The sequence below is a fragment of the Silene latifolia genome, chromosome 9 (assembly GCF_048544455.1).
Source record: "Silene latifolia isolate original U9 population chromosome 9, ASM4854445v1, whole genome shotgun sequence".
Lineage (NCBI taxonomy): Eukaryota > Viridiplantae > Streptophyta > Magnoliopsida > Caryophyllales > Caryophyllaceae > Silene > Silene latifolia.
Genome location: NC_133534.1, coordinates 100725197 through 100737009, shown reverse-complemented (window position 1 = coordinate 100737009; position 11813 = coordinate 100725197). Strand labels below are relative to the sequence as shown.

Sequence of the window (11813 nt, the reverse complement as noted above, 5' to 3'; positions counted from 1 at the left end):
AGAATAGTTATGCCTTCTATGGGTATTGGACTTTGAAACCCTTCTCCAACTGTTCTCTTGATTATGTTTTTGCTGCCAGTACAACTATCTTCTAGAAATCCTCTTTACTTTATGGGAGTTCTTCTATTTCAAGTATGGCATGTGTGATGCAATCATGGAATTTTTTGTTTGATAGGCTATATGGGATTTAAACCCATATCTTTGTGCAAAATTAGCACCTTGCTCTACCATTGAGCTAATAGCCTTTAATATACGCTACATAAAGATGAAATGAGGGTTGTACATAACACAATTGCTCCAAAGAGATAAATCAAAACATATAATTAATGTCCTTATATAATGCTCATAATCTAACTCGTAATGCTACGTTTTGAGCTCATCTACGCACACTGTCAAAAAAATATAAAAAAAATAATTAATGTCCTTAATGCAACTGGAGAACTTTTTAATGCACAAATAACCTTATTTCATGCACACATAACCTTATTTCATGCACATATAATCTTATTTCATGCCCATATAACACACTTATTCCATGCATGTACACGATTGTGTGATGCATATATATTGCTTGTTCATGCATCTACTAGGCTACTTCATGCATTCATAAGTCTATTGCACCCAAAACCCTAACCATTATTATTGGAACAACAGCAATAGTCAATTAACATAATAGGGGATATAGGAGTTCTTTCTGATAGAGTACCTCAGTGAGAAGTAAACTCCCAGGTTCCACTGCTTCATGAAGTCAACATATACAGCCTCTGATTTGAGCTTAGCAACGACATATCGGGATGTGCAGTACCCTTGACAACAAAGAAATTACAAATTCAGGACAATTCACTCTTGCAAAGATGGAAAGTTTTTCAGAAGTAGCATTTTGACCAAATGTTACAAAGCACCTGCTTATTAAACTCTCAGGTTAAAGAATCTTACCTTCTAAATGAGACACAAAATATAACATTGATTTATAATTTATTAAGTACTCAGTGGTTCGTCCAAGTGAGAGAGCCCCAGGTTTTCCTTTCTGAATTTCCAAGCAAACCTCTTTGAGAATCGAATTTGCTAAGAAGTCAAATACAAGAAAGCCTGAATTCTCTGCTCGAAAATACATCAGAATTAAAATGGATCAGCATCGAGATAACCCAGAGAAGTAAGGAACCAACAAAGACATAGTACTCAATATTAATTGAGAAAAAATGACTTCATACCAAGTACAAAATCAGAAATAGCTGAAATGAATAGACTTCATGACTAAGGGTGAAAAAGACTGAAAATTTAGAACATTCATACAACACCAACAACTACATCAATGCCTTAAAAGGTCCACACAACAGGTTCATTCAACCTAAAGAAATATGAACTTGATGCCCCATACAAACAGACTAAGATTCATACATACAGAATAAATAAACAAACAAATTTGAAGAGGGTAGAGTGAACCCTTTACCTTAAGTCTTAAAATTCGAATTGACAACATAAGCTCATTTAATATGTCATGCATGTACATGGTTATTTCATGCACATACAAGGTTATTTCATGCACATATAAGGTTATTTCTTGCACATACAAGGTCATTTCACGAACATACAAGATTTTTTCATGCACAGATAAGGCAAGTATTAAGAAACCTGGAAATGTGATTAATTTAAATATTGTTTCTCGAAATTTGGTAAATAAAGCTAAAATGAAAATAGACCAACACTAAAATGTGATTAATTTAATCATTGTTTCTTCAAATTTAGGACTGGTCTGCTTAATCCAACCCTAAACTCTTTCCCATCTTATTTTTAGGATACTCATCCCCTACTTTTAATCCCGTCCTATTTAGGATACCCGTCTCCTTTCACTTTTTAATGCACATATAATCTTATTTTATGCACATAGAACCTTATTTCATGCACATAGAACCTTATTTCATGCATGTACATGGTTCTTTAATGCACATATATTATTTTTTCATACATCTAAAAAGGTTTTTTCATGCACTGATAAGGCTATTGCACCCTAAACCCTTGCCATTGTTTTTGGGAAGGGATCAAAGACAAAAAAAGACAAAAACTATGCAGATATTCATACTCGGATTACTTTGCTCAAGTCATTCTTGCTTGCAGATTTTGATTTTGGTGGAAAATAATCTTTGCCTGACCCAACTCCTATTACTGGTGGTTTTTTCTTCAGTACAACGGTGTTTCGCCCCAAATTTTTCAATGATTTGAGTGATAATTTCAGACACTTAAAAGACAAACGTAAACTGCATTGTTTACACAGGAAATGTAAAACGTTTCAACAGCAAGTTGATAAAATCCAGCTTAGTAACAACCCTAAATGTAAATAATCTCAGCAACAAGTCGACAAAATCCAGCTTAATTAACGACAAAACATCGATTCCAACGAAAAAAACACAATAAGCGACAGTTTGGATAAGAAAAGAAGAACTTGCTATTAATAATCGAATTTTCAGACTATAAACTGTAGAAAAATGAGGTAATCAAAACTTCAACAATTTTCTAGTATAAAACTCATCAGCAACAACTAACTTAAACAAAAATTTATAAAATAAAAAATCGAAAGAGATTGTAATGTAAAAAGGAGTTTTATACCAGAAACAGTGGTAGGTGATTTCAGTTGGATTCACCTTTTTGCGCCGCTGCCTGCAAATTTCATAAATAACATCATAAATAATCGAAGCTAGATGACAATTTATACGATCGACACACTAAAATGAAGAATTTCATAGGTTAGATTATTGTTTAATTGGGATTGTAACTTAAATTCCACATATGTTGAACAGTAGACTATGAAACTTAGAATTTACCATATAAAAACAATGAAGTAGCTAGTTACGGAAACTTTTGAAAATTCAGTCTCTGATTTCATGATTTCAACCAATTTAGCAAATTTCTCAACTTCCCCAAGCCTAATTTCTCAGTTTCCCCAATCTAATTCACGAAAACCTTAATTTCACAAACATAATTCCTCAGTACGACTTTAACACATTAATCAAGGCCTAAATTCAAGTAATTTAATCAACAAATTAAAAAATTACGAAGGGGAAAAAGAAATAAACCTTAATTTCGCAAACATTAATCATCATTATCGAAAGTTTACCTCATCAAAGTACCAGGATCCATTACTAGAAGAAACGTGGAAGATTTTGATTGATCGTCGAAGAGTTTGATCAAAATGTTTCTGACGATCGAAGTAGAGAAAGCAGGAGCTCGAATGCGTTGAAAGATTTGATAATTGTAGAGAGAGAAAAAATAGGAGAGAGAAAAGAAATTTGGTAAAATGACCGAGTCTTGAATTTGGGGGTACCACGGTTTTTGAAAAAGTTGGAATATGTTTAATCACTGTTCATCTCACCGTCAAATTGCAATTTGATATCCAAGGGTTGTGAGTGGTTCTAATTATCTTGCCGATTCTCATAGGATCCCGAATATATATATATATATATAGAGGTGGGATCCGGTGAGAACGAACACTCGGTGAGAACGTTGAGAACGACCCTTATCCCTTAGATTAATGTGAAATAAACGGCTGATATTGATCTTCAATTAAACTCTTTAGTTAAATCCATATTCCCCACCCGCTTCCTTCGTCATTAATACATGTTTTTAATTAACCATGACAACTTCAATTCAGTTATCAATTTCCTTTTAAATTCACCATTTTTAACAACTTAATTCTCTCTTCATTTTTTCCTTAATTCTTCATCCCCAATTCGATTTCGTTCAAATTCCAGCAGCAAACGACGTTCATTCCACCACTTTTGATGGCGACCACGACGACCAGCCACCACTAATTGACGACGACCACCACGACGTTCCTTACCTTCGTCGGTTCCAGCAGATATTACTCGCCAGAAAATAAAGATAAAAAGCGTATGTCAAAATCGCAGATCTAATGCTGAAAAAACACAAAAGAGGTCGTCGGTCCTGTTATCGTTGTCGGCGGCAGAATTAGTGAAAATTGGAGCTCTTAGATATTGGAGATGCACGATGATGGTATGCTAGCAATGGTCATGTGCACGAATGTAATGTATCTAGTTTCCAAATAGATGTATCTCAAAACAATTTCAATGTACCTAGTATCTAATTTTGTGTATCTATTATAAATACATTAAAATAGTGGTTAGATACATAAAATATGAGTGTAGATACATTGAAATAAACGGGAATCCAATGAAGCGGAGGTAGTTCGATGGCATTGTGATGGAAGCGACGATCGGAGATTCGGTGATGGTAGGAGAAAACAGAGGACGATAAAGGGGATGCTTTGACGTGGTGACGGATAACGCTTAATGTATCCTGTGGATTACTGCCGTCATGTGGATCGTTTGCGAGAGGCGAGCACCGTACTAGATTATTGACAGAAGTAGGGTAAATGGTATTGGTGATATGGATGTTGCGTGGGATGTTGCCATGTTGGTGTTTGATGTTATTATTTGGACTTTTGGGCCATTGGGTATAAACATAGTTTGACCCAGCCGATAAATATGCCGTTCGATGTTAGTTAAAGGGTATATTATACAAGTGTTCTCACCGTTCTCACCGAATGATCGTTCTCACCGGATCCTAAATCTATCTATATATATATATATATATATATATATATATATATATATATATATATATATATATATATATATACATATATATATATACATATATATATATATATACATATATATATATATATATATATATATATATATATATACATATATATATAGTCAATATCATATTTATAGAGTAGTCGAAATTTCTAGACGGTTTCGGTAGTAAGAACCGTGTAGTATTTCGTTTGGGCTTAAGTTTCACTTGGGCCTCTCTTTTTCTCTACAACACCCCTTTTTCCACCAACCCTTCTCATAACACTCCATCTTCTTCCTTTGTTTTTCTGAAAAATAAACCCTTAAACCTCCAACACCATTATCAAACCTTCTTAACATTCTTATTTTCACCATAACTCATCCTTTACTCAACCAAATCCCATCATTTTTGCGCCAAATTCTTCCTCTCTGTTGGAGTAAGTGTCCTAGACAATAATGCGATCACATGTTTAAATCTCATAATATGAATGCATGAGGGAAAGTAATATTTTATTGTCAACTGATCCACATTAATCGGTAATGATTGGCTGGTTAGAGTTTGACATTACTGTCATATGACGGTGGTGATCAGTTGATCCCTTAAGGTCATACTTGTAGGGTAATACTCTTAATTGATTAATTAATTAATTGTATGTTGATACAAGTTAATTAATTCCTAAAAATTGAACGAATGATTTTGTGAGTGAGAATTCGTATCTTATTATAATTCGATTAAATAAGATTCGTTCTAAGTAATGTAAAATTGTTTTTATTACTTAGGTTTTATTATTGTTTATCAAACATTTAAAATAAGAATGAATGATTTATTATAAATACAAGTTGTTGTGATTTATAATTCCATGACCCATTTTGAGTACTTGTAATCATGAATTACTAGTTAATTTTTGTATGTGATTTATTTTGTTTATATAATGATTTTTAATAAGTTAAAAATGCATTATTAAATAACATGTCTAGTAACATGTCCAACATGTCACACTACACAAATTGACATATGACAAACTTAAAATGGACCATTTTAAGTCCCATGTGTGCCGTGTAAATTGGTGTTTAGGGACTTGGTTGTGTTTTGTTCATTTAATTAGAGAAAACACAATCATGCCCTAATAATCATAGGCTTGCATGCCTAAATTCTTGAGAAGAACAAATTGGGCATGGATTGGGCATCCAACCCCATGCTACCCGGCCACCCATGTTGAATAAGAAGAGTTTTCTCTTCTTCTTCTACAAAAATTCATTCTTACATAAAATAGATGGGTAATTTTTGAAGATTCTCTCTAATTTTTGTTAGTCACTCTTAAGAAGATATCTCACAAAATTACTAATATTACCAATACATTACTAGTAGTAGTAAGTAATAATATTAGTCGTTATTTTAAGGTACATTTACTAATTTCTTGTATTCAAGTGAGTATTTGTTTAAGGGTGATTATCTTGGTACAATTCCTTGAGGAGTAGATTCCAATATTGAATCTAAGTTCTTCCTTGGAGCACTAGGTTTTTCTTCAGAAGACTAATTTGGAAGGTGTCCAATTAGTATAACCATTTGGCCCTCATTGTAAGTAGATCGTTTTCTTCTTACTTTAAATTATTTTGTTATGCATGCATAAGATCTAGTTAGTTTATGACTAAACTAAATTTATTGCGTTATTAGAAGTGTCTAATAAGAGGTTAATGAATCTTTCAATTGGTATCAGAGCGATGGTTGTTGCATGCATAATCGATTTATAGTTTTTTCGAGTTATTTGTAACTTAAATAAAACTAATATTTTGTGATTTATGAAGATAAAGGCCACGAAATTTTTGCATGATTAACATTCTGGTCCTAAATTTATTTTAGGTCATTTTGATGATTTATGGTATTTTATTTCTCATTAATTTAATTTTTAGTATTTTTATTACATTTTAATTAGTAAAATGACTTTTAAAATACTAAAATTAGTTAGACAATGATTCTGACGTTGAAAGTTTTACATGGCCTCACATGCATATTTTACTTTTTGTATGTAAAATTTTGTATAAAAGTGTTTTATATTGCATGTTTTATGATTTTTACATGATAAAAATGGATTAAATGGAGGTATTTTCGTTAAAATTAGTTAGACTTCGTTTCTGCCCATGAAATGTTAGTATGTTGTCACATGCAATATTTACACACTGTACGTAAATTTTGAGGTAAAATGGTTTTATTTTGCATGATTTATGATTTTTAGATGTAAAAATCACAAAAATAGTGACTATTTTAGCAAAAATAGCTAAAATGAATTTTATGACATGAAAATTTTTTCCCAATGTTGTATATAAGATATGAACATCAGATCTAAAGTTCCATGTCAAATTTCATTTAATTTGGGTGATTATTGATTTTTATATAATAAAATTGATAAATAGCAACTTTAAATGGTCTTAATTGTAAATTCAATTTTTGGGGCTTAAAAATTTGTCATTGCCAGGTTCTGGAAATTTATATAGAATATTCAAAATTTTAATTTTGATTTTTTATAATTTTTATGTTTAATTTGGAATTAAAAGGTTAAAGTTATATATTATGCGATTTATTTGTGAAATAAATTAAAAATATTCTATGGGCAAATTTTATTAAAATTTTGGAATGTTGGGAATATTCCAGAATATACAAAATTATGATTTTTAAATTTTCGAATTTTTATGACTTATTGGGAATTATTTATTTATTTTTATGATTAAAAGATGTTTAATGAGCAATAATAGAATATCAAGTTGAATTATTGTCCTAGTTTATTTGATGTACAAGTCCTGCAGTATGATGCCCAGTTTATCCATACTAGAGTGAGTGTTAGGGTATCTCATGAATTCTTCTATCTTACTATGTGCTATGCTTTAATGAGGGTGTTGATAGAAGAGATCTTTGGAGTAAGCTTGAGAGGATAAGTGGTCAGTGTCAGGGGCCTTGGGCTCTTGCAGGGGACTTTAATAATATGCTTACTCCAGATAAGAGACTTGGTGGTAATACAAAACAGGTTGATATGGATGATTTTATTGATTGCTTGGCTAATTGTGGAATGACTGATATTGCAACCACTGGTGCTTTCTACACTTGGTGTAACAAACAGGTTCCTCAAACCAGGGTATATAGCAGATTGGACAGGTTTCTGGTCAATCAGGACTGGTTTGCTCAGTATCCTGATATGGTAGCTCATTTCCATCCTGCTGGTTTATTTGATCATTGTCCTTATACAGTTAGTGATACAAAGCTAATGATGACTAGAAAAGCTAGCTTTAAAAATTTTAACATGTGGGGAAAGGCTCCTTCTTTTCTTCCCACAGTGCAGGAGTAATGGCAGAGGGATTATCCTTGGTGCGGGATGTTTACTATTGTCAAGAAATTGAAAGCTCTAAAACCCCATCTGAAGCAGATCAACAAGGATTATTTTGGTGATGTTGAAATCAAGGCTAGTATTACTGAGAAGGAATTACTGGACATACAACTTCAGTTAGAACAGGACCCTCAGAATTATGGGCTTATTCATAAAGAGAGGGAAATCTCAGCAATGTTGAAGGAACTGCAAATTTCCAGATCCAGTTTCCTAAAACAGAAAGCTAAAATTAAATGGTTGGAGGAGGGAGATGCTAATACAGCTTATTTTCATGGTATCGTTAGACAGAGATGTAATCTGAATAAAGTGACTCAAATTGAGGATCAGCATGGGCACCTTTGCTCTGACAGTCAGAGTATCCAGGAAGCCTTCTTAGATTACTATCAGTCTCTTTTGGGAAGCAGGAAAACTACTGAGCAAGTCAGATCACAAGTGATAGTGTAATACCCATCCTTTTAGGGACCCGTTGACTGACGTTGACCGACCTTAGGGGCCTGTTGTAGTCTCTGGGATATCGTACAGGAGATGTCTTGTGTCATGTTAAGCTTTAGATGAGTGGTACTCGATCTAGTCAAGGCTGCTCGATCGAGTAGCTTGAGTACTCGATCGAGTAGGGCTCACTCGATCGAGTAAGTTAGTTACTCGATCGAGTAGCATCTTTACAGCGGGGATTTATAATCCTGTTTTGATAGAATCGCAAATCATTTCCGCCTCTCTTCTCTAAACCTAGATGTCGCCTTTCCTCATTCCCTTCACCATAATCCCTTCCTTTGGAGCCTTGGATGATGTTTATGCCTTGGGGGTAGATTGCGTGAGTCGGGTAGCGGTCTTGACGTCGGATAGCTATGCGTATGTATGTCATCGTCATCATCATTGTCGTTGTCATTTCGGTTAGGGTTGTAGTAGTGATAATGGATTATTATAGTCTTTTTATAGGTGTATTGCTTGCTTGGTTGATGTTATGTGGTTGAACATGGAATCGCTGCGGTTGGCTAAAGGTAGGTTCGCCTACTCAGTTTCTGTCGGTTGTCTAGTGTGTCATTTGTTGTGTTGTTGTGGCGTCGGTATGATTGAATTGGTTGTGATATTGGTTGCTGGTGTTTGTGACGGTTGTTGGTTTATATTGTGGATTGATGTTGTATTAATTGTCTGTGATATTCGGGGCGCGTCCCTGGCTGAGTAGAGTCACTTGCGGGAGTGGCTTCACGATCTAGTTTCGCCCTCCGTGGAACCCGCCACGGGAGGGGATGTGCACATTAATGGGACAGAGTTATCGCTCGGTATGATGAGCGGGGATTTAGTGGGTACGGCTGCGGTCCCCCACTGGCAGAGCTGGTTCAGTGGACAGTCGGTGACGGTGATTGGTTGGAGTGGTTGTGGCTTGTGTGTGTGCTTGGTTGTGTCTGTGGTATGTTGGCTGTTGATGTTGTGTCATACTTCAGTTACTGACCTTGTGTGGTTTGTTTTCTTGTTTGCTTCTGTTGTGTCTGCCGTGATCCATTATGGTGAGAAGTCGGTCTTACAGCTGATGTCTTGGAAGTTAGCCGGAGTCTTGGCAGGGAAGGATCTTTCACAAGTTATGTCAAGGATAGTTCACATATGGATGACGAGTTATATCTTTTGTATTAGTAGTTTTGGTTTAATCACTTGTAATAACTTATAAATGTTCTTTTATCGACTTTTGATGATTGCTTTCCTCGGGCAACCGAGATGGTAACGCCTTTATATGCTAGGGAAAGTCTTGTTAAGGCTCATTGGTATATGGAGGTGTTACAAAGTGGTATCAGAGCGACGATTTTGGAACCTATAACAAATGAACCTAATGAATGTAGTGAGTCTAATAAAATGAACCTGGTGTATGTATATTGGGAGCCCCAGCTGATGCTAGATTTTGGGTGAGTAGGCGCCCTCATTTCAAAATCTTGGTCCTATTATGCTTAAGCCAATCACTGGTTGAGGGAGTAGGGAGTCGGAAATTATGTGCCTTATATAGTCTATGGTTACGATAGAAAAGTGTGTGATAAAGTTATGTTAATGCTAGCATCCGTGTGGTGAGAATTTTCAAATCTTGTGGTTGAATAGAGATGGTGAATCGTTTGCAATATGCGCTGGTGTGTGTGGCATGTGATGATAGTAGTGTTTGTTCTAAATGGATGGTATTAGTAATTGATATAGAAGCTTGTGATCCTTGTATGTGGTAGTAATGGTGATGTTTAGTAAGTTGTAAAGTCGTTGTGATGGTCATCAAGATAGTAGTGGAGTATATGTAGTAGATGCATGATTGTATGTTTCCGCGTGTAGTGTGATTCAGTTGAGTAACCAAACTAGTGTGTGATAATTGTTAGATGTATGGCTAAAGCAATATGATTAGAAGTTAATTGTTGAAGTCACGATTGTATGCTTATGAGTAGACGAGAAATGTGAAGAGTGTGCATGAGAAGATTGAAAGTTTGGTCACTTGGTTGAGTAATTATGGATATAGAATGAAAATGAAAAGTTGAATGATAGGTGAATGCCTAGAGTGATGTGATTAATAGTTATAATGTCAAAGTTACAAATGCATGCTTAGGAATCGTCTTGTTGAGGTCACGATAGTGTGGTTAGAGGTAAAGAAAACATGTTAGAGGTATTTGTGTTGAAGTTAAAAAGGTAGTCCATTGGTTGCAAAATAATTGTTATAGTATGAAGATAACGAGTTGAATGAGGTAATGTATGTAATACTACGGTTTTATGAGTCTCTGGGTACTCTATCGAGTAGGCCTTACTCTGTCGAGTAAGGGTGAGTTGTGTCTTAACAATAGTTTATGACCTGTTGGGTACTCGATCGAGTAACGTAGATACTCGATCGAGTAAGGGGGCACTCGATCGAGTACCTCAGCTACTCGATCGAGTAGCCAGTTTACGGGGGATGATTTGTCGGGTTTTGTTAATAATGCGATTAAGTATATAATAACTTTCGTCACTTTTCTTTAAACACTTTTAAACCTAATTACTTTCAAAAAAAGAAATGAAACTACGTTCTTCGCTTCAATCGCATTGTTGGCAAATCCCGGAGCTCGGAAGGTCGGATTTTACCTTTCTTTATACCGTTGTAATCCTTGCGTCGAGGGTAAGATCTATGTACCGTTTTTATAGTATTTCGTTAAAGTTGGTTAAACCCTAATATTGGGAATTGGGGGTTTTGTTGTATTTTGTGATTGGTAGTGATTATATGTTTGTATGTTAGGAGGAGGATTCGTAGAGGAAGCGTTTTGATATCACCGTGAGATCGTCGATTGTGTTGTGCTCTCCGGTAGGGTTTCCCTACTCGCATTAGTCCCATGATGTGTTGATTGGTGTTTGTGATTGTTGAATATTATCATACTCGTATTGTGACGGTTGTTGGCTTTGATTGTTGGTTGTAGCTGTGATTGATTATATCTGTCTGTGTTCTTCGGGGTGCGTCCCTGGCTGAGTGGAGTCACTTGCGGGAGTGGCTTCACGCCCATGATTCGCCTTCTGTGGAACCCGCCACAGAAGGGATGTGCACATTAATGGATTTGGGTTTATCGCTCGATGGAGATGAGCGGGGCTTAGGTGGGAACGGCTGCGGTCCCCCATCGCGCGAGGAGGAGTGACTGTTGCGATGGGCACTCTGGCAGGGCTACACACTTTAGTGTGTAGTCGGGATTGTGGAGTTGGGTTTGGAGTTCGGAGAATATCCGTGATGATTGAGCTTTGTTTGTTTTACCGTGTTGTTGGTTTATATAAATTATGTGATTAGTATCGACCCGTTTAATGTTTTAAAATCGTGGTGATCCATTCGGGCATGGTGAGCGATTATTGAGCGGTATGAGTCGAG

The 11813-nt window shown here is 35.4% G+C and overlaps 1 protein-coding gene across 1 annotated transcript; it reads left to right on the top strand.

Moving 5' to 3' along the window:
* Window positions 1-7573: 7573 nt before the first annotated feature.
* On the top strand, window positions 7574-7933 carry LOC141601407 (uncharacterized). The gene has a single exon (XM_074421686.1). It carries the CDS (start codon window positions 7574-7576, stop codon window positions 7931-7933), a length of 360 nt encoding a protein of 119 aa, XP_074277787.1.
* The last annotated feature ends 3880 nt before the right edge of the window (window positions 7934-11813 follow it).

What these genes read in the sequence shown, in the direction of transcription:
- LOC141601407 (XM_074421686.1), top strand. Translation starts at nt 7,574, where the DNA reads ATGCTTACTCCAGATAAGAGACTTGGTGGTAATACAAAACAGGTTGAT.